This window comes from Anas acuta, chromosome 1 (assembly GCF_963932015.1).
Source record: "Anas acuta chromosome 1, bAnaAcu1.1, whole genome shotgun sequence".
Lineage (NCBI taxonomy): Eukaryota > Metazoa > Chordata > Aves > Anseriformes > Anatidae > Anas > Anas acuta.
In genome coordinates, this window is record NC_088979.1 from 163,407,343 (window position 1) to 163,431,511 (window position 24,169).

Genomic DNA, 24,169 nt, shown 5'->3' on the forward strand with positions numbered 1-24,169 from the left:
ATATGGAGGGAATGTCAAAGTTTAATTTGTATTAAATTAGTATGCAGCAGCTTACCTAAAATATGTTATTGCAAGTGGTTGTGTTCAGTTGGGTAATGGTGCACTCACAATGTCTGATACAGTGAGTAGTCTCAGTTTGAGTACAAAAGCAAAGAAAAATAAGAACTTTTCTTTTACAGATATGATACAGGATCACTCAGCGTGTCTTCCGGTGATCGTTATGATTCAGCACAGGGGCGATCTGGGTCACAAAGTTACCTTGAAGATCGAAAACCTTACTGCAGTAGACTAGAAAAAGAAGATAGCACTGATTTTAAGAAGGTATCTGGTCCAGTGATTTTGGTGTGAAAGTAATGTTTGACTAATGTTTTTCATATTTTTTTCATAAATTGGAAATAATCTCACGTTATTTCACAAATGCTGCTTAGAGCAACTCAGTTTAATGGAGGAGCAGAGGAACCATTGCAGTGGGGGAATGCATACATTACAGAACAGTTTATGGCTTTTGCACTGAAAAAAAGTTCTAAGGAGTTCGAAGTGCAAAAGTTCAAATGCAAAGGAGAAAACCTAAGGAGCCAAAATGTATATTTTTATGACAAATGCTATCAGATTGTTTTTGTAGTTGTTTGTATTATTAAAACTGCTTTATACATGCATGAAATCCTATATTTGATCTTAGGTAGCTTATAAACATATAATACAGAAATTTATTTAGATCTTGTTTCAAAATAGAGGAGGAGTTTGTTAAGAAAAAAAAGGTTTACCATAGTGTCTAATCTGTGATATATGGAAGGTAAGTTGTGTGCTCCCTGTGCAAAGTTGCTTTTCTCTATAAATGTCTGGTAGCAGTTCTTTATAGTCGCTAATTCTAAGTATTTTTAAACTCTGTAACTGATTTTTACTTCTCAGACTATTAATGTATTTCTTCATTTTACATGCAGCTCAGACATAGGTTTTAAAATGTTCAGCTAATGTCACGATTCTTATTAAATGAATATTTTTTCTTAGCTTTATGAACAGATTCTAGCTGAAAACGAAAAGCTGAAAGCACAGTTACATGATACCAACATGGAACTTACAGATCTTAAACTACAGTTGGAGAAGACCACTCAGGTTTGTATAAAACAAAAGGCCCGTACTTTGCTGACAAGTAGATAGCAAACTAGAAGCACCCCAGTATATGGGTTGCTATTTACTAGGCATCAGCTTTGTTTCTTATTCAAAGATGGGAGTGAAGAAGAGTACCTCTCTGTTTCTAAAGAAAAAAGACACTTACAGGTAACTGCTCTCAGATAACAGTGCTGCATACAGTAATATTATATATGTACACAAAATTGAAATTCTTCTTAAATTGTTGTAGAAAGAACATTCCCCTTTCTCAGATCACATTTGCCACAATTTACCTGTGTGTGTACTTCACTGTCTTCCATATGCAACCTGTAAATATCAGTACAGTGCATTTAAAAAGATATTTGTTTTGTAAAGCTTTTAGATAGATATACTATATTGCTCCTATTTGCCAAAGGCTACGTAAGATTAAATTACTTAGGGATGGTCACAGAGGAAGTCCGTGATAACTCCAGCTCATTCTTTTTTATTTCAGTGTTACTTCCCTGAACATATTTTAAAGTGCTTTTGAAGACATATTTTGGACAATATACAGTAGTAGTTGCCCTTAGCTGAAATGCCTTTTGTATTACTTTCCTTCAGTTTTACATTGTTTGAGAACAAGTACCAATGTCTCTATTAATTCTGTGTTTCAGAGACAAGAAAGATTTGCTGACAGATCACTCTTGGAAATGGAGAAAAGGGTGAGTTTCTGCCAAATATCTATTGAGTAGTCCAATACAGGCTTTGTTTTAGTTTGTTTTGCAACCGCTGGCTTCGATGTATTTTAGCAGGATAACCTTTCTTACAACTTTCATTTTTTAGAAGATTTGGGGATTTTAGGTTTCAAAGTGGCAATGAATGTGAGATACTGTGAGATGGAATTACTCTTAAGAAATGCCTTCAGGTTGTCTGTTGGTTAGTGATAACCAAGTTCTAAACCTCACTGCCCTCCAGGATTCTGCTGCTTGTTCCATCTCATCCAAAACAATGTTGGCTCTTCAGAGAGTTAAGCAGATTCGGAACGTCTCATCTTTTAATGCGTTTCCAACGTTCAGAGACTTTAATTTCCTCAGAGCTTTCTGGAGGCATGTGTGTCGTGTTACCAATTATTATTGGTAATGAAGTAGCTGTTTCTACCCCACAGACATCAGACCTCAAACCTGCTAATGATGTAAAATTAAGCATAGTCTGTCTCTTTCCTTGTACTGTAACTTTTCCAGAGGGAAAATGACACTGTATTGGGGCGGAGTGGAGGCAAATGAATGAGCAGCGTGGGAAAAAGGGCATTAGGGTGAGAGACAGTCCTAAATTGACAGGGAAAGGAGATATGTAATAAATCCACATGTGAGATAGACTGCAGGAATTATTTGAGAAGTTGTGCCCATGATAATTTTAAGCTGTAGTTTCATGTTAGCTTAAAGCCCATCCCAAGTTTTGCAGAAACTTAAAGAAAACTCAGTTTCTTCTGTTGTGGTCCTGGCTTTTTTTATGTCCCTGGTTACATGTACCTTTCTCCTCCCCTAACCCTGGAGTGACGCATTGGATACTTCAGTGGGAAGAAAACTAAATGGAATTTGACAGTAATATGCGATATGGTATATATTTATTTATCCCTAGTAAACTTCACATTTATTAGCCTTATATGTTTATTTTCCAGTATTTGTGGTTTAGAAAACACATTTCAGTTCTGCAAACCTATCTGGTAAATAAACAAACCCTTGCTTGATTTTACAAGAGGACATAGAGATGCAGAAATGCTCTCAGGCACTTCCTGAAGTTCTATTATTTTTATCTTAATAATCTCGCCAGATAATTGCAGTGGCCTTTTAGTGCCTATTTCTTCTTGTTTTTGTGACATCCTGCTGTAGGCAGTGATTTCATCAGCAGAAAAGTTTCATTAGCAACTTTAATTGGTTTCTTGCTTCCTATCATGGCCACACAAGTGGACATTTAATTATTTCATAGATTTAGCTGTATGCATTACTATGCAGGTTTTATACTGCAGAATATTCTGTAGTGTACATCTTGACATTATTTCAGTTCTAAATTACTGTGCTACTTTTTCCCCAAAATAGGCCATTTCATCAATTGGCTATCATTAGGAATTCTTGCACCTTTTTCTTATAAAGACACTTATTCCAATAGCAGAAATGTCTTTCTGAAATGTTACTCATTCTGAAGTTATTAATACCGAAGCTAGCAGGTAAAAAGATAAAATAGTGACAATGATGCCTGGCTGAAACATGGTTTACACAAATTTTAGGGTATGTTCCTTGTATTCTTATAATTTTTGATTTACCTCTTTTCAGACAAGAATTTAAAATGGGAATTTAATTGTGGGTGTATTTTCCTTGTTAGAATCTGGAGCTGGTTTCACTTTGAAAGTGACTGAAGTGACATTCTCAGCTGCTACTTACCAATAGCTGATCTCTAGAAATAAGCTGACTAAATTCAGTTCAGATGGCGGGTCTTTAAGAATAATTGTAAAAACATCTATCTATGTGTGAAGTAACCACATAAATGTAAAAGATAAAAACAAACTATCGAGCTTTTCTACATACACTTTTCAAATGATAAGACTACAGTAAAATGAAATACCGAATTAAAGATGTTCATATAAGTACATAGAGAAAAAGGGAGGACAAAAGTAAAAAAAAAAAAAAACAAAAAAAAAAAACTGAAGACATCTTTGAACTATGATGTTTTCCAGTTGAAGCATACCTGCTCAGTAAGGAAGATAGGAACATTTATTAAACCTAGAATTTCACTGTGACAAAATTCAGAAAATACAGATTTTTAATTTTATTTGAACTTAGCCTTAATTGGTTTCCATGATGTGATTTGATGATGCTTTGTCAACACTTTTAATTTGAGGACTAGAAATAAGTACATAGGCAAAAATACAGTTTTTGTCGCTCTGAAAACTATGTTAAAAGCTCTTTGCAGAATTTCATGACATGGTCATATGCAACTCACACTGCAAGATTTCAGTATGGATCTGAATCGGAGATATGTTTAACCCATTTCTCCTAAATCTGGAATTCATCACCTGTGAATTTGTTTTGGGGAGAGCTTATTTTTTTTATATTACTGAATAAACAAATATCTGGGTTTACTTAATTTTATAACTCTGGGGTCAGTTTTTCACCTGTGTATATCCATGTACCTCAATCTCACTGCACCAAGACTGTGGTTTCTGGTTGCTTCAAAACACACAAATGAGCTGTTGTCTTTTATAAAATGAGAAACTGGCTTGTGCTTTTTTTTCATATTGAGAACTACAAATGCTCTTGGTGTACATTAAAGAAATGGTGACATATATCACAAGATTTTACACTGCATAGGCATTTGAAAGCCTTAATCTTTGAGTCCAGGGACTAACCAGATAATACTGGCAAATTTTCCTACTGAAACTCTGATGTGTTCTTTTGTTGGCATTTCTTTAGCCACTTCCTAGCAGAGTAAAAAGGAAAAACAGGAAACATAGCTTCATCTAATTAGAACTATATATTTTTGCAACAAATCGTATATCTAGGCCAGTCCATTTAAATGTTTCCTTTGTATTATGTGAAGTATGCAAAGTTGATGAAATAAGGATTTTACTTAACTGTTTTTTATTGCTAATAGTTATTCTTAAACAACCTCAACATGTTAGGTAAGCAAATGCATCAAAAGGACGAATGGTTTTTAGTCGTACAAAACCAGTAGGTAACTAATAATGTTCTAAGTAATGTAAGATGGTGTGGGTTTTTTGTTAGTCACTTGCTTACTGCAGTTAACTCACTGGTACTTACTATGCCATTACTATCAGTTCTTATCCTTATAGGAAAATTAGTAACTTGAAGTAGTTAAGTACATTAAGTACTAACAACTGCAGTACTCTGTTACTTTGGTAAACTTTTAAAGTTGTATTCTAAAATGGGAAAATGTTGGGGAATAACTGCACTATGATTAAACTAAATTAAATGATTTGTATCTGAAAGGTGACCGGCAAGAGTCAGTATCTACTGGGCGGTATGATCTAACCGAAGTTTTACACACCTCAGTCAATGCTGCTTGCTGTTTGCATAACACCATTGTATGCAGATGCATATGTACACTTTGCAATAATCTGTTGCTTTTGCCTTTCACACTTTGGAAAGATCTGAATGTAGAATAGTGAATAACCGCAGCTGCTTTTACATGAGACACACCGCATTGTCTGACACAGGAAAGCAAGCAAGCAAGCTATAAACCCCTGAAGTCTACTGCATTAGCTGTTGATCTGTCAGATGCGTTGAAAATGAGGTTTAAACAAAACAATATCAACTAGAAATATGGTAGTGTGTCTGCACTGCAGACTGCAGCATAGTTTAGAAAACCCTAAGCTAACTTTCAAGTAGCTTGGGTACTCTGATCAGTGTTATCAAAACAACCTGAAGTTCTTGACAAAGGCTAATTCCTCCTGCTTCTCAGGTAAAAAGGAAAAAAAATAAAAAATAAATAAATCCTACCAACTGTACTATACTAGAAACGCAGAAAATATTCAGGAAACATTTACTCAGGAAGCAGGTAGTCTTACGTGGCTAGATTTCTTGGTACTCAGCTGAACTCACATAACGTAAGTTTGGGTTGCATCTACACTACGTTGCAGTTTATGGTGTGGACAGATCCCACTGAGCTGAGGCAGATTTTTCAGCTACGTTTGCTTGTCTATGAAAGCTTATGCTTTTGTGCTTGTTTCTTTTAATATTCTTGTTTGTTTCTGATCATTTTCTGCATTTCTTGTATATTAAGCTTTTACGGAAACCCAGCTTATGAAAAATAATTCCAAACGGTGCTTACAAACTGTCTAAGTTTTTGTAAAGGAAGGGGTATATTACAAAATAGGACTTGATGTAAATTTTTATATCTCTTCCTCCTAAGTTATTGAAATTGAATATTGAAATATTTTCTATATATCACTGCCATCACAAGTTTCCTGTCTACACTATGCTTCTGGTTGTATGATCTTTGAAACTTGAAGTATTTCACAGTTTTCACAATATTTACAATCATTAATTAAAAAAGAATGTTATTGCTCAGTATTAACAGATATTTTCTGATTTAGGAAAGAAGAGCTCTAGAAAGAAGGATATCTGAAATGGAAGAGGAACTGAAAGTAAGTATTGTTAAACTGTTGTTAACACAGTGTATGATTATGTCATTGGCATTAAACAACACTTAGTCTAGCAATATTACTGCTCTCTATAATTTCATTAGAAAATAAACTATGCCCACATCTCAAAGTCATTTGTTTCATTTAGTTTGTAGTGAAGCTGTTTTCCTGGCATAAGCAGTCATACATGTACGACTTACTTCCTAGGAAGGTGCCAAGGGTTACAGTTCTATAACATATTGGCTGACAAGAAGCATTCAGAGATGTTTGCAGTGAAACACGTTTTGATCTAATCAAGACAGAATTGCCATCTATGTTTTTGATACAAAACTCTTATATTTTAATAATTTAAAAACAATGGTATCATATAATTCCATAGATTAAGCATAGATAGTTCCATAGGTAAAGCATTAAATGTTGCTTTGCTCAAAAAGCTTTATCTCATTAATTTATGTATTAGGCAGCACGTTATCAATATCAAAAGAAAAACTTTCATTTGTATAGAATGAGTAATGATTTTTTAGTTAACAAAAAGCAGCAGATTTAGATTTCAGATGTTGACAGCTAAGTCCCATTTACCACATACACCGAATAATAAAAGTTTTGGTATGATTCTTCTCATTCCCTGGTTTATCAACATTAAGTTCTTTGATATAATTAAGAAGACAGAAATCCTGCAGGTTCACTTTGGATATAATATTGGACAGAGCCAACCAAACTGATAAAATTAAACTGTAACTAGACAACCAGTGGACCATGATGAAATAGAAAACATTTTTGTACCCCATAATTTTAAAGCAGCACCACTGTTTTGACATCTGATAGCTGTCAGTGATTAATAAGTTTCCTTTAAAGCTCATTTTTGAGCTCCCTCTGGTGCTTGAAAACTGCATTAACTTCCAAATCCTTTTCATTAAAATACTTGCAGTAAGGTTTGTTGATACAGTTGAGACTGACCAGCAGTGGTAAACAGAAGGCAACCACAATGTCTGTAGCTCCCTTGGATTCAAGCCAAGGTAGTTTCCTGTAAGGAGGGGAACACAGTGTCTGAGTTTCTGTGAGGGGAGAGGTCTTTAGAAGTGAAATATGTAGAAAGCTAATTGTGGCATAAGAAAATAATTATTTCTAAAAGTGGAAGACAGGATATGTGTTTCTGTCACCAACCTGTAAATTTCTGTTAGGGATGGTTGGCCTTTTTCAAAAGCTTACATCTTGCCTTTGTCAAAAGCTTACTTTCAATATGCAATATGTGAAGGTTTTGAATTAAAGATTAATACTCTTCCTGACATTTGCTGCACTCTCATGCACAAGTATATGTTAAACGTATCATTATTTACTGACTTTTGAATAGGAGATTTAGTTTGTGCAATTGGGATGTTAAGTAAAGAATTCCAGGAATAACTCTAATTGTTAATGTATTCTGAACTGTTTTGGAAAGCTGTGGCTAATCACTGCTGGTTCTTAGATTGCTTTTCAGGAATGTGCCACTTGCTTGATACTTTATTTTCAAAACAATTTATCTACTTTAAACAAGACTGTCTCTTCTAAGTTTTCTTTCAATTCTGTTCATCTCTAGTTCTTTTCAACATAATATATGTGTTTTTGTTTTTGTTTTTTTTTTTCCATTTTCACTCCTATTTCTTTGATTCCTGCAGAACCTGCAACAAATAAAGCAGATTCAGTCTTTGAAACACATAAATGAGCGACTGGTGACTGAGAATAGGGCCTTGATCCGTGTGATTGCCAAACTGTCAGGGTCCTGTAGGCAACTGCGTTCTGTGGACTTGTAATTCCTTCCTTCTCCTTTGTGTAGCCAGGCAGGTGTTGACAATAAGTTTGTGCTTGAGCAGAGTTTTACTATTAACACTTGTGTGTTCAAAACTGACTTACTGCTCGGTTATGGAAGTGTGGCTAAAGCATGGTGTCCAGTGTATCGAATAGAGATGTCATAGATACGTTGTTATGGTGTGGTATTGCCAATACTAGCACTGAAGCTTGTCGTTTTTCACTTGAAGCTAAGTTGGCAAGGATTTTGAGAGACCTTTCACATGTTAAAACCCTGGCAACAATTTGAAAGGAGTTGAGTTCACACTAGGATAAACCAAAGTCACTCCCCTGTTTTGATGTTTGAGTAAATGCTCAAATTGATAGATTTGCCTTTGGTTTTCCAATAAATTGAAATTAAGAAGTGACCTTTTCTTACTGCAGTAAAATTAAAATGCGAAGAACTGATACAAATCTGGTCAGAACTAAAGAAAGTTTGAGAAACAGTTGCAGTACTGTGCATTTCTGAACACTTGCATTAACAACTTAGTTTCTTAAATTTATCTGATGTAGTGTTTAGAGGGGACCAAAGGTGTCGTCTGTTAGAACATACCAGACTTTCAAGTCAATTGATATTTTCTATACTAACTTGCTGTGAAGTTCTGGACAATCCGTATTTTTATCCAGACTAAGCTTAAAATACCCAATTTTAGCACTAAGTCAAAGGTTACTGAGTTATGTTGCTGTGTATGTAGGCATTCCAGTCGTGGACCAAAATCTTATCATGCAAGGACGACACAAACACAGACACAAAAATACCCTGCCTAGACTGTCAGATTGACCAAATCTATTGGCCTTTCTTCCACCTCTTACATAACAACTGCATGGGGTGGACGTTTCAGTGAGCTTTTAAGATCTGTTGATGAAAATAAAATATTTTTTTATTCTGCACGGTGGCTCATGCTAACCTGCTTCCTTTTGCTTACCCCCCTTCTCTCTTAGAAGCAAGGAGATGAGCATACACTTTTTTTCATTCTGCTCAGAGTCAGATCTCAGGTTTTCCCCACTAAGAGGTATGAAATAAATAGCAAGTTTATCCTTTGGCTTTATGTCTTCCTGAAGTTCACCTAACAATAGGATGCAGATAGAAAGGTTGTTCTTGGTCCAGGCCCTGCATTCCTGAGCATTCCCTTGTGTTAACCCTTGCTGAGTGAATCAAGTCCACTCAATGACCTGGCTGAAAAGAAATCCCTTTATCAGTTTTATGACTTGATCCATCTCACCCCAGCGTGGCTGTGTTGCTCAAGCTAACACACAGAAAGCAGCAGGAGCATATTGCTGCAGGAGAAAGGGAGAGCTGTTCCTTTGGGGCAGCTTGTCTTACAGCAGCTTCAGCTAAGCATGGGTTTCCAACACAACCGAGCTTAACCTAGTGACTGCTGTCCTCAGCCACACACCCATACCATCTTCTTTTTTTCGTACTGGCATTCCTTTAACTATGTTAAGCCATTTCAGGATGTTAAGCTATTTGGCATTCCTTTTTGTAGGGGAATTTTTCAAAGGCAGATCATTGTGGAGCTTGAGGATCTGGGCTAGCAAAAGACAAGCAATGGAAATATAGCAGCGAGGCTTGACATTACAATTGTAGCTTAACCACAGCAGTGTGCCTGATTAATCTGAACAGGTACCTTAACAGCTCGTGAGCTTTCTCTAATACTAATTTACAAAGCTGTTTTATAGGTACAGACTCTTAAATCCTCCAGCAAACACAGTCATTACTACTGAGTTGGCTCCATAGATCAGGTGATTATTGAAAAATTATTTGATCAGCTACAGTACCGCGAAGTTAGTATCTAGTTATATAATAAAGATAGGCAAAAGTAATATAATAATTAGTATTATAAAGTAGTATTATAATTATTTTGAGTATTATTATGTATAATACTTATAAGTAATATAATACAATACAGATAGTGCACTTGTAATCTTATTCAAGAATCTCATCAAGGCAAGCTACTCAATTTAGTGAAAAGCAAATTTGAATTACAAAGTATGTGATTGTAATTTTAGTGAATTCCATGAAAAGCTTTTTCTTCTGCCTCTGCACATGAAAGGCATGTGGTACCACCTCACAAGAAGTCTGAGTACCATAGGAATGCACTGCTCCAAGAAAATTGCATAATGTCTTTGGCTGGGCTTAGTATGTGGATTTATATGTACAGGATTAGTATAGATGGGAAGTATAAGTATTTTATGTTACTTGAACTTATGCTTTCTGATAAGTCTCCTATTACTTACAAATCCTTTTGTCTTCTGCCAGACTTCCCCTATTCTTCAGCAGACTCATAACAAGGGAGAAAATATTTTCTTAATATTTATTCTACCTATCAGTTTAATCAGGATTAAAATCTACAGAGATTTGCAGGCATGTAATGGTACTGGATTATGTTAAAGCTCTAAATTTGAACAGTGGTTTTTTTTGTTAAAATCGCTCACCAGAAAATATATCAATTTCTGTGTCTGCCTGTTTGTATTACGTATTATTGACTGTAGCTCCCTAGTCACTAAGTTGAAAGAGGACTGTGAAATAACTGGAGTTGCTTTGAGATTTCACTGGAAGGCATACAAGGTGACGCTTGTAGAAATACACAATTAACAAGAACAAAGTCAGACTCCTTTGCTTCCTTGTGCATAGCTAGATGAATGCTTTGTGGTTCCACCCAGGATCTTTGGTATGAAGTCTGTAACAGAATGAAAAGTAGGAAAGAAAGGTGTTGGTTGCTTTTACCAAACAAATGGTTATTTCATTGTTTGCATATACACATCAGAACAACCGTAGGCTTATCCTAATATTACAGGTGCATGCGCAAATGCATGGCGCACCTGCCTGTTACCTGCATATGACCAATAGCATACGTATCTCAACCCACTGTATGGTGGTTAGATGGAGTCTCCAGGTTGGTTCTTGTCCTCCTTTTCCTAATAGACCCTCTCCACTGTCAAGATGAGACACTGACCTGAGATCACAGAATCAAGGCGTCAGAATGAAAAATGTGCAAATCATTTGATCCCTCTATGTGTATATATTAGAATTGCCTTGGATAATAGAACAGCTTTTTGCTTTTTTCCTCTTGAAGGCACTATTTCACTGAGTCGATAGCAGCATTAATTTAACTGTCCAAACTCACAGAACACAAAATTATTTCCTCTTACTCTCAGGGTTTTTGTGTGTGTGTGTGATTTTTCGCATTGCACTGTGAGTTTTTCAAAAAATAAATTAATGTCTCTTCATAGCATATACGTGATAAGAAGTGGTGATAATGGGCTATTTAACAGTGTAGAAAGCACAGATAACGTTTGAAAAATGGCAAATGATTACTCGTGTTGCTCAAGTTCAAACATGTTGACGTGGTTTTTGAAAGTAATCAGTGTTTTACAGCACTTTATGTTCAAAGCACAGCTTTCTCTTGACTGTAATGGAAGCTGTAGAATTAAAGTGCTTTGATTCCTTGTGAAGAGCTCGGTTTAGGTGATTTGCCCTAAGCCACTCCAGTGAGTAGATAGAGTAGGAATCCAGGTTAGCAAAATTATTCTGTGGAGACCATCGTTTTCCCTCTTATGTTATCCTATAATCTTCATTTCACATACTCTGGTATTTGCAGTTAAAGAAACTAAATATCCTATAGCCTCAGTTATCCCTAGTGCACCATCATGTTCCACTCTGTGAGTATCTGAGGAATCCTTTGGAGACGTGTAAAGGAAGCCTCTAGCGTAACACATGGTTAATTAACCCCACATTTTAAAACTTCACAGTTCCTTCTATTCCATAATAATGTCCTGAATATCACAGAGTCAAAGGTGTAATTTTGTTTGGATAAAACAAAAACAAAACTAGTGACAAGGAAATTTCATCATGAACAATTCTGTAGCCGTTGTTACATAGGTCATCAGTTGGACTTAGACCTCTTGTATGCTCTTGGACCTGAGGTTACTGAATAACCACACTGCAAGAATAGGCTGATAGCTCATGTGTGAATGTGCTGCTCGAAACCATACACATAATGCAGCTATGAGTTTTATAGGTGGCTTGTTATCAGTGTGTGAACAGAGATACTGAGAATTTCTGAAATTACCTCTAGCTTCTCTGACAAGTTATGTTCTACCAGTACAAGCCTCTGTGCACTGACTTGTCCTCCTTTCCTGTCTGATCCTGTCCAACTCTCACCTCACTTGGCTTCTGCCTTCCAGCTTTTGTGCTTGTGTGTCACCCATCTCCTGTGGCAAACTTAACTTGCCATCTTCTAACTTGTGTGCCCGAGTATGCAGCCTGGTGTTTCAATATCTGATCTTGTGTGAGCCATGCTATTCAGGGATGTGATCTCAAATTATAGGATGTGCGCTTGAACACAAGTTTGGCAGTGATTGGAAGATAAAGGCAATGCGTTAATAAGCTGAATCACGCTGTATCTGATCAGGATGAAATCATCCAAGAGCACAGTGGTAGATTTAATTAGCCACAGCATGTTGTTTTGAAACCGCGCAAGTGCAGTATAGACAAGCCTCTTTAAATTGTCAGTAATTAACATTTTTTGTTCTGCACTGAAATCTGGAGCATTTAATTGCTTTCCTTATGCTACTGTAAATGCTTTTGTGGAGAGGCTGCTCATCTGCACCACTTGGTTTTAATGTATCTAGACCAAGCAAATGAAAATCCTAATCTAGAGCTCCTAACTGTATCATGCTAAAAGGTGAGAAATTTCTGAACTGCTGATACAAAAGGGGACAGTAACTGCCAAAATACCTCAACTAAATAAAGATTTTTATCCCTAGTGCTTGTCTAGTCTTGTTGCTTTTACTTAGTGTATAATTGCAAATAACCATTGTGTTTCATTTTTGATAGATGCTACCAGACCTGAAGGCAGACAACCAGAGGCTAAAAGATGAAAATGGGGCCTTGATCAGAGTTATAAGCAAACTTTCAAAATAAAGGGTTTACTACAGCAGCAAATAACGGTATTGCACATCACTAGTAACTCCAGTGGACCATAGTATGGCAGTCACTGGAAGTGTGGGAAGATCCCTTGGAGACTGTCATTTTCAGATATCCTGCCAAAACGCCCTCTTACCTGTGTGTTTTTTGTATCAAGATCATTGTTTCTGTTAAAATGCAGCTGCTGAGAAGATAAAATGACTGAGAAATCCTGTTTACAGCTACAGCATAATAAGGAAAGTGTTCAAGGCCAGATACGCCTCAGATATTTAACCAGTAAGCCTTAGTTGTACATAAACACTTTTACATCAACAAAAGCTTTCAGCTCTCACAGAAGACAGTTACTCAATAATGTTTTTGTTGTGCCACAATTCCCAGGTTTTTTTCTATACTCAGTTTTTCTTTAAATCTTAAGTTTGGATTTTTTTTCCCTTCTAATTATTCATGTACCAGATTTTCTTGTACAGTGTTTTCACAGCTTTACCATTTGCAGAGACCACACACCCTTTTAAATTACATAACTGTGTAGCTACCTAGAGTTGTATTGTCCAACCACCTGGAACAGAGATGCTTGGTGGAACATTTGCTTTCACTGTTTGTGCAATATGCATTTATTTCCTATACAAAATGCTTTAAAAGTCAGTTGAAACTAGAATTATTTTAAGAGTCCTGTTTTCTGCCTTTATTGGTCACTTTAAAAAAAAAAAAGTTTGTAGTGAAAGATGTTAGATCCTGTAATCGTCACATTCATTTGAGCAGGTACTGAGTGATGCTGTATATATAAATGTGTACTGGTTTGATTTTTCAGACCACCACGTGGCATGCTTGAATATATTTCCCTATTGCAAATGTCTGTTAATGCAAATTAGGCTACTCCAGAATAGTGTGTTTAACAAAGTTCATTAATTTTTATGGTATAAAGAATTTAGACATTGTACATTGTATGGAGCCCTATCTTTACAAAAGGTCTAAACTATATAAAATACTTTATTATCTTTTTCTTCCCATTTTTTTTTCATTTGATAGTGTTCACCATAATAAAAATTGCATAAATATAACTGCTTCACTACATTTCACATACCTGTATTTATCTGAGTGCTGTCCAAAACTGTTGTGCTAGCCAAAGTAATGTTACTAAATCATTTGAAAAACATAACCCATTACACTCACATTAATGTTTATATGCACTGTTGTTGCCATGTGAGAAGGCATCTAATTTGATAACACCATCATGTCAGACCATTTTATACATTTCAGTGGCCTTTAAAAACAAAAAAAAGTACTTAAGTGAAGATCGCTTTTGTTAGAAACAGCTTTTATATTTTCACTAAACCATTCAAAATACGACATCCTATTGGCACATAGTTTATTGCCTAAAACCACTGAACAGATCAGCCATTAAAACAAATTGTACATTGTAAAGCTTGTAGTAGCTATTGTATTATTGATTATATTGTATACTATATTAAATGTGAATTTGTACCCCTTCATTTAAAAAGGTCATTGTGTTCTACTGCCTACTTGGGGGGGAGGGTAGTTTTATGGGGGTGGGATATGTTTTGGTAAGGAAGACATGATGTCCTCTCTCTGTTGATTGGTTTTTTGAAGATGTAAGGTTATGCTCTTACTACCAAGCTCAGGATTCTTGATTTTAAAGGTACACAGATAGTTTGAGATATCTTATTGTAATTGATCTGTATGAGAGGTGGGTCTGAACCATAGGGAACTTCCATTGTCGTATGCTAACGTAAAATAAGCAAAGAATTGAACAGTTTGAATGGCTGCAACGTATTGAGTTCTGTTACAAGACAGTTAGGCATATTCTGGGTTATATTTGGTAAAGTTTGGGTGCCTGTGAATGATTAAATAAGTGTTTCTAATATTTTAGTGTTTTATATTTAGGTTATTTATTCTTTATATCTAAAAAATGAATGGCTACTGTGCTATATTGATTTTATTGGTAGTACTGAGCAGACCTTGTATCTGCATGAAACTAGTTGCAAAACCCACTATTTTGGAAAAAAAAAATGTATTTTGACATATACAAATAAAATGAATACAAACTATTTTAAATGTGTGAAAGTTTTACTGAGAAGTCGTTGAAATTTGTTATGAATTTAAACCATGTTATAAGTTTGCTATTTAAATTCTTCGGTGGGCATTTTTCATTCATTGCGCTACTTGGATGCCAAGTTCAAGTACGTTTCGAAGATTGTAATCGAATTGTGATTATTTGCACATCGTTGTACATGCACATCTGTAAATGCAACAGTAAAAATGCCATATTTATGCAATCTGTAACAACTTGGACAAATGTTTCTATGTTTTACATAAACCTGTATGTGTGCAGAATCTGAGAACCATTTTTTACATATTGCTATCTGAATCTCGCAAAGCAACTGCTAAACTTGTGTCACCATCATACTGTACTGACTGTGTTGCAGACCAAACGCACCCCCAAAAAATCAAGCTACCACAGAAGCAAAATGGTAGCAGGGGACTACTTTATTATTTAGGCAATGATTTGCGTATAAGAAACTGGCTGCTGACTGGCAAGCTTGCTTAAATAACTAATGGCTTAAATGGTAATTCCAAACAGCAGCTTACATTTTCAGGGGACTTGTCCCAGTGTGGAAAGGGATCTTTAAGTGCCACAGTTTACACCAAGAACAGATGGCAGCATATAAGTAGCTGGTGCTGAAGAGGAAGAGAAAATGGGAATGTACAGAACCACCCCCAGCTGGTAGCAAAGCTGTCACCCTGAGAGGAGGGGTAAGCACACGTTGGGAAGCAGCCTGGGTGCAGGGAGGGTCCAAATGCTAGCAGTTCCCTAGAATAAGAGGCTCTGGAGATGGAACTGTGTTTTTACCCACTGCATCTCCCTCATCATGAACAATCTGGACCTTCCCAGTTCCTACCATACACCACTTCCAGACTTCTGCTAAATGTGTCTGAGAAGCTCTTTCTGTGTAGATTGGTGCATTTGTTTGTTGAGCACCAAATACAAAACATGAGAGTCTTGGTGTTACTCTCTCTGCTAAACTTTGTTTTGTGCTTAGATGAGCATTAAAACAATGGATATTTATCTTCCCTCTTCAATAGTTGTAAGCCACTGTTTGTTTGGTGGTCTTGTCTTAGAGCAAGTGTTCTCTCCTTTCTAGAAAATGTAAATACATACAGGTCATCTTGTAGAAGAGAGAAAAATATGCTCCTGAGGAGCTGAAGATACCTGTGTCAGGATCTTACAGAAATGGGCTCCACATGAGATGACTCCTATCTCTGCTATCGGACTTAACAGTGAGGTTCATATTCAAGAGCAAAGGCACCAAAAAGATGAGTAAGATGGTAGACGGGAGATCTCTAGTGCTAAAGAGGAGCAGGTAGCAAGGAGGAACTACAGCACAATGCCAGGTGCTGTAAGGCATCACCATGTCAGAAGTTGAGCGGTGCATATGGGAGGTGAGGGCAGCTCCACTTTCAGTGACACTGAGAGGTTTTTTCCCCTTTTAGTGGTAGCTTCAACTTCACATGATGCAGTGTGGTCAGTAGATAATTTTGACACTTCAACTGTGCAGCTGATAGGTTAATGTTTTATAGATAAAATTTAATTTCCAGCTACAATCCTGAAGACTGTCACAGCAAAATGCCAGACAGAATCACTGGGTAACATACAGTTTGAAAAACTACACAACTATATGAACTTTATGTAAGTTGTGGAACCTAATTTTAAAGAAGGTAAAGAAAGAATTGTAGTTGCCTTGTAGAGGGTTGCTTTCCCATGTTTTTTTTTTTTGTTGGTGTTTTTTTTTTTCAATTTATTCTTTTCCTTAAATTTTGCAATTGTTTATTATTTCAGTGGCTTATGAAGTACCTTAATCCTCCATTTCTACTGCAGCTTCTTCTGTAGAATTTCCAGCACAGGCTGCCCAGGAGTTCTTAAATAGAAAACTCCAGAAGCTTACAGAATTGTTGCCACAGGATTGTTCTAAATCTACAAAACAAAACAAAGAACAACAGCAAACCTATACAGGGCTTTAAATCTTAGGACAGTATTCTCGCAGTCCTGATAATCATCTCTGTGAAATTACATTTTTTCCCCATGTAGGAATAGCCAGTCTGTCTGCCGGGGATAGAGGAGACAATTTGCTGAAGTTTTTCAGAAGTTGTTACTCTGCATGATTATGTACACATTGTTAACATTTAGCTATGGTGATTCAGCTTCCTTGGGTTCTTAGGTCGAAGCCACTAATAACAAGGGAAAAAAGTATTTGCTTTACATTTGTTTTGAGTGCAAGAGCAGCAGTTGGGGTTTGTTAGACAGTAACAGCAAGTACCCTGCTCCAGTGACAGTGCTCTGCCTCAGCATAGACTTAAAGAATGTACCAGTCCCAAAGGTGACTGCAGATTTCTGCATGGAAGACAGAATTAATACTGCCCCCCCCCCCCCCAAAAAAAAAAAAAAAAAAAAAAAGAGCTTCAAAAACCCACAATGAATTGCTGACGCTTTAAAGGGAGAGCTGCTGCCACACCGATGAAGTCATCAGCTATTCTTACTTTTGTCAGCACCTCCCTGGTCTGTATTACTGATTAGATAGCAAAAGTATGTAGCCTTTAGAGAAAGGAGGAACTGTTCGTTTTTTCGTCTGAAAACATCACCTGTTGGATGTCTAATGTTTCTGATCTGGCCCAGGGATAATGATGGCAGGGACAAAAGCCCCGCATTCCAACCCTAATTATTTCACCCTCCTTGGTTGGGTTCTACCCATCTGTTTCGCAAGCCTATTAAAGCTTAGCAGAAGTAGTTAGCCAGGGCAGCACAATTCATCTTCCAGTGTGGTCCTTCCAGCCTTTATAACAAAGGGGAAAAAACAGAAAGAAAAAAATAAGGGGGGGGAGAGAAGAACCCTTGGAACTGTCTTCGGGAGCTCCACCTGTTGCAGTACACGGTGTCCTTTGAGCGGGGAGATGAGCTGGGCAGAATGGCCCCTGGAGCAAACCATACAGTGAGAAGTGGTTGCAGACCTCTGGCCTTGAGCTGGAGCATCTCTGGACCCCAGAGACCCCGGCCCCGTGGGTGGCTATGCCAGCCCCAGCCCTCCCCTACCAAAGCACACAGGGGAGCCAGCCCCGTTGCCTGTGTGAGTGTCTACATCAGGTACCCTTGTTTTCAGGCAGCATCTCAGCCTCAATAAGGACAGGCCTGACTCGGTGTTGCTACGTTACAGCTAAAGTCAAGCTGCTGCTTTCTGGGGGGCTCACCCAGCCCTGCACCCTGAGGCTTCCAAGGGAAAGGAGCTTCATCCTGCCAGCTGGCACTAAATACACGTCTAGGGAAAAGGTACACAAAATACATGTGTGGGGACACAGCGTACTCGCTGCCCAGACACAAGATTTAATGGAAAAGTGAAATGGTTTAAAAAAAAACAAAAAATAAAAAAATCCACATTTGCACGAACTGCTCTTATCGCGGTTCTCCAGCTGTCGTCAGCTCACCCCTCAGGTTTTTATGGCAAGCGGCAGGATACGAAAGTCTTTCCTCCCACCAAACCTGCAGCCACGGGTGCTGCTTCACGCCGTGCGGGCTGCCCGCTAACTCAGCCGCAGCCACCCCTTCCTACAGCTGCCGGAGCTCCGTGCCAGCCTGCTTCTGCCGCTTGTTTCTCCCCCCTGCACCGCCGAGGAGCGATCCGCTCCCGTTTTATATCCCCGGGCCGGGCCGTGCCGGCAGCCAGCAGGCGGCACCCGGGGGCCGCGGCAGCCGGGCCCCCGCTGCCCTGTCAGGGGCGATCCGGGCCCGGCCCAGGCCCTCGGGCGCCCTGGAGGCGTTTGGCAGGGGGGTTTCCAGGACTGCCCGCTCTTGTTGTTGCTTGGGGCAGCCCCTCCAGGTCCTTCTGCCTCTGTGCGAGCCGAGCCGGAGCTGGGCTGAGGCAGGGAGCGGGGCGAGGAGCAGAAATCTCGAGTTAATTGAGGCGTGAAGGGAGGCTGAGCACAGCGAGGCCTCCGAGCACCGCGTACCAAAAAAAATGAACGGTGCAGAGAGCTCTCGGCCAGCCTGCTGGGCTGAAACTGTCCCCTCAGGGCAGGCCGGTGAGCCTGGGAGAACAGATTTGGCTAGCATGGTCCTGCTGGAGCCTCTCGATACTGGTGTTGGCATTGGCACAGGCATTGGCACTGGCACCGGTGCCCTGCGCTGTGCCAGCAGCCCTGTGGCCAGGGAGCCAGCACGTGCAAAGCACCCCAGGAAGGCTCAGCTAGAGCCCAGTGACGAGGGGGGGAAGGCAAATTTTTAAAAAGGAAAAAAAAATCCTTTGTATCAGGTGTTGGCAAGCCTGTGTTTTATAGCAGCACTGAACTTGGCTGAAATGCCAAATGCAGATTAACTCCTTGCCCAACCCCATTACAGTGTGACCACCATGCAAGTGTGTTGCTTACAGGCTTTGCTTTGTAACCAGAGCACTGTGTACACTGCAATATCTCTCTAGTCTCCTTTTCCTTTGCCTCAGTCTCTCCTCCCTGATCATTACTTTGCAAACACATATACTATATCACAACCACTGCTCACTTTCCTTTTAACATTATTCTCCAGTCTCCTCCACCTTTTCTCCTCAGCCCTGCGTTGGCAGGGTTCTGCCCCTATTTCCAAGCCACCATTTATACCTTTTCTGTGTGCTGGGGAGAGCTTTGAGCTACATTATTTGTAGTTCAGGGTGATAGCCGCAATAACCGAAAGATCCAAGAAGCCACTGCCCTGAAGACCTTAAGCACTCTGAATTTCCACAGTTTCTGGGGAGTGGCACTCAGCATTGCTACACACAGACATCCAGCGTAAGAACTCCCTTCATGTTTTACTAACAAGTCCCTACAAGCTTACCGACATGCCACAGCTTCTGGAGAAAACTGACTCCATCTTCTCATCTCGGCTGTCAGCCTCCTCAGCCGCTCCTGTACGCCACCCAGGTCTCCGGGACCCTCCTGGGGCATTCAGCTCCCAGCACTCCTCAGTTCTTGTAGTCACTGCCAATTTCTGCCCAGCCAGGCTGTCTCCCACCCTTCTGCTTGGTCCTTGCATTTTCTACTCATTTGCTGCTTCCCTGTTGTTTCACTCACTCTTCAGAGTTGACCATGGGTTACTTCTTCTCTTGCTGATAGTTCCACCGTGGTATCTTCCATCAACTTCTCTGCTGACCACAACTTCTGCAGCCTCAACACTTGGTGTCCTCTCCCTCCACCCCTGCTACCTGCCACCCCTTCCCCCTTTTCTTGCACCTCCTTATCCCGAGCCTCTCACAAGCACACATCCCTAATGGTTTCAGAGATGCCATTAATCTTTCCTGACCACAGGATCTTTTTTCCCCTGATAATCTAATCTTTACTCAGGAGGAATGAGGAATGCCTCTACCATGCCATTTAGTTCCCACCTACTCCAGTTTCTCTCTGACCCAAGGGAGTGCTCCTACCATAAACCAAGCACCATACAAGTCACCTGTTCCTGTTTAATCCAGTTACTGCCCTCCTCAGGAGTCAGCACTATTTTTCATAGGCTTTGTTCCTATTCTTTGTACCTCTAAACAGATTCAGGTTGAAAGCAGTTAAAAGTCTTACACTTGTTCCATTGAAATGTGGCTGCTTTGGGGAAAATTTACAAATAGCATTGGCTGTGGACTTGCTTGCAGGCAGGACAAAGTATGTAGCTTGTCTTCTTCCAACTAATTTTTTAACTTAAAACTTCTTTTCAATACATATTTGAAACTTGCTTAAACGCCTTAACAATTTTCACCTTGAAATAGCAAAGAATGTATATTATGAACAAAACTCAAAACTCGCTTTTAAGCATTGCCCACTCTGGTTTATATAAAATGGTTATGATATAGGCACATAAGTTTTGATGTTCAGCCCCAAGCTTTCATGCTAGCTGTTTATAGCACAGACAGGTATCACTGAACAAAGTTTGGTAAAATACCATCATAATTTTAACAATAGAAAGCAAATTTCATTTTTATCTTGTTTAAGCTGTTCTCTCCCTTTGTATTTCGTTTGCTTTCTTAGCAAGACTCTGAACTCTTTTCACTGCTCCCCCTCCTCTGCTTACACTCACTGATATGTCACGGCCATAGATTGATTGCTGTTTGTGTTTGTTTTGGACACTTCCAGATGATTGCTACTAATAACCAGTACTGAATTCCTGAAATATCTGCCTGATTCCTTCTACAAGGCAACTTCTTTATGGCCCGTTGTATGAAAAACCCCGGGTCCTAGAAATACTGTGGTGTAAGAGAAAAGTAATCACCAAACAAACAGCTAGCTCAAACAAAGCACTGTAAAAAGCCATGGCACTAAATTCTGCATGCACCCCAGTGAACACCCAGTTTCCCAGTGGTCCCCCAGAGGTTGGTCAGTCCATCCTAACCGCATGCCTTGGGGGACATGGCTCTGAGCCCCCCGGCATGACTGAGCCCTGTCCTGCATGGGGTGGATTAGGATGAAGCTGTGGAACAGGTTTGCCAGAGGGACACGGGACAGCCTGGAGACCTACTTCATTTTTACTGGCTTTGTATTGGCCCTTTAAAGGATCAAAACAATTTGTAAGAGCTAGAGGGCTGTTTATTGAAAAAATGGAAAAAGAAAAATCCCCAGAGGGTTTTGAAGTGTAACTAGCAGACACGGACAGACAGCAGCCCAGTCACCACTGGATTTGGTTTCTAATTATTCATCTGCATGCTTACATCTGGGGAAACAGAAAGACAGGAACTGAATTATATTTGTCAGGGACCAGAATCTGTTGACCAATGCTTTAAACCTACCCTGAGCATCAGCTGTATAGAGACAAGTCTGTTCACAGCTTGCAGTCTTTTAAGAGGAGGGAATGGGCTCTGCTGGTGCTGATAGTCCTTCAGCACAGGTAAAAGCTTCTTAGTGTACAAAGAGTTTTCCATTAAGCACTAATGGAGGTCATCAGATGTTGACATCCAGTCTGGAAACGTATCAAACGTAACACAAAAAGCAACAAAGGTGGTGTTATTCAGATAACTTAAGGTTATCTTAACTGTAATGTAAACCCGTGATATTATTTTGGTCATACGGCTAAGTAAGCCAGCACTGAATTGCCAGGGTGACAGATATAATCTGAGGTGGCACAACAGCTTTGTGACCAGGCGGCCCCTCTGTATGGGTGGCAGCCCAGCTGGCTCCCTGAGCAGTGCAGAGCACAACGTGCACAGGCACACACTGCAGAAAGCAGCTAAGGGTAGCTCATGTCCAGAAGACTGCATGGTCTCTCCTGCAGAGGACTGCAAGGATACTTCAGCACCTCTGTTTGTTCCCTGAAGCACAAGTGTAGAAGCTGGACTAATAAGCCAGCATGCAGCCAAACCCACTGCCTCCCTTATATTCACACTGTGAGGGAGCATGGGCACTCTGGGGGAACATTTTGTTTTGACAGAGTCAGTGCTGCTCAGGTATGTCTAGATCATAGAACCATTAAGGTTGGAAAAGACCTCCAAAATCATCAGGTCCAACCATCACCCTACCACCAATGTCACCCACTAGACCGTGTCCCTGAGCACCAAGACGGTACGTGCTCAGATGGCACCTTAGAACATTCTTCCCAACCTAAATCACTTCAGGTTTGTCCATGTATTCCAATCCTGAATTCCATGTACTGCTTTGTCACCACCCCTCAGCTTGCCAATTTGTGATTTTTCACTTTATCAAATTGTGTTATTTATTTTCAGTACTTTAATTTTGACAGATCCTCCATAATGAAGCGTTCTGTGAGAACCTCTTTAGGTTCCTTCACAGGGAACATGAAAGTGGAGCCAGAATGGAAAGACCGTCTCCTCTATGTGCTTCTTTTGTATCATGCTCATATCCTATATCCTGGCCCTACTGGTTCGCTGCCAGGGTTTTGGAGTTTTTCCATGCCTTTTGCAAACTGGTCCCAAAGCATATTCCTAGCCTGCCTAATGGCGTTCACCCTTTTCCCCCTTCTTCCCCAGGCTCTGTAAGATTTGTCAGCGTTGGTTTTCCTCCACCTTATACCTCACCGTGTAACATTCTGACTCCATGTCTGTTTTCCATCCCACTCCTCAGCAAGTTGCTCTAGGGCATATGCACTCAGTTCACCATTCAGATCTGGCCCTAGAGAGTACCTATTTCGACAGTGAAAAAGAGGTAGCGTGGTTGCTCAATAAACTATTTCAAAGCTATGCTGACTGAACTTCATCACAAATAGAAAGGAGCAGCAGGATAAACAGAGCCATAGGTCTTTTTTTCCTGTAAGGCAGGAAAAGCATACAGAGCAGAACGCGAGAAGCAGTGATTGTGAACTGTGGCAGAAAATGTTCTTATCAAGCCTTTGAAGTCATCTCTACCCTCGTTCCTATCCAACAACTGCAAACTGGAGACAGATGGCAATCTCTGCATGAGTTTCTCATACTGTAAAATGAAATACTTCAAAAATCACATTAACTTCCTTCTGTAAGTTTTTGTTTTTCTTTCCACACTGCATGCCTCCACCAGTTCAATGAATGAACTTTGCTGCAAGACCTGGTACTACATGGTCTGAAGAAACTATTCAGGTATTTATGGTCAAATGATAGCAGAGTTCAAGAATGGTAAAGCCACGTACAGAAACCACACTAGAAGGTATGGCTCCTAGGACTGATCCTGAATGCTAATAGCTGCTGATAAATCCATCATTTTACATATCCAAATATTATCCAAATATTTTACAAAACTTTGTTATCATTGAATGCAAGATTTCAAATTGGGACCTAGTATTTAAAAAATATATATGTTTTAGGCATCTAATTCAGTAACATGACAAATAGTACACAGTTGATATTTCAGTGAAAGAGGGAATGTCAGATTTGTACGAGTTTCCAGACAAAAGCCAGAACAAAGTAATACAGCTAAACCATTGACCACAGGGACTAGAACATCACTAACTGTCAGAACCTAACAGCAGAAAACCTTGCCAGAAGTTTAGCACTGCAGCAGTAAGCTCCAGTGAAGGGGGGGGAGGATGAAGGGAGGGAAGAATAATTTAATTAAAACCTGGAAGAAAAGTTTAGGAAATAAAAATCCATGCTGATAGGCTAAGCCTCTCAGATTTAGATAGCGTGTACAGCTCAGAAGTAGCAGAAAGTTGTATTACATTGCAAGGGATA

General features: G+C 39.3%; 1 protein-coding gene across 2 annotated transcripts in view; it reads left to right on the forward strand.

Annotated features, from left to right (window-relative positions):
* Nucleotides 1–15,067, forward strand: part of PPP1R12A (protein phosphatase 1 regulatory subunit 12A) — a 124,860-nt gene extending 109,793 nt beyond the window's left edge. Inside the window, exons 21-26 of one of the 2 annotated variants that reach the window (XM_068669106.1) lie at nucleotides 180–321; nucleotides 1,009–1,113; nucleotides 1,764–1,811; nucleotides 6,200–6,250; nucleotides 7,903–8,064; nucleotides 12,912–15,067. In XM_068669106.1, the coding sequence (XP_068525207.1) occupies nucleotides 180–321; nucleotides 1,009–1,113; nucleotides 1,764–1,811; nucleotides 6,200–6,250; nucleotides 7,903–8,037 (481 nt within the window). In that variant the 3' untranslated portion in view covers nucleotides 8,038–8,064; nucleotides 12,912–15,067. The remainder of the gene's footprint in view (nucleotides 1–179; nucleotides 322–1,008; nucleotides 1,114–1,763; nucleotides 1,812–6,199; nucleotides 6,251–7,902; nucleotides 8,065–12,911) is intronic. The other variant, XM_068669107.1, reaches the window with a different exon arrangement.
* Nucleotides 15,068–24,169: the final 9,102 nt, after the last annotated feature.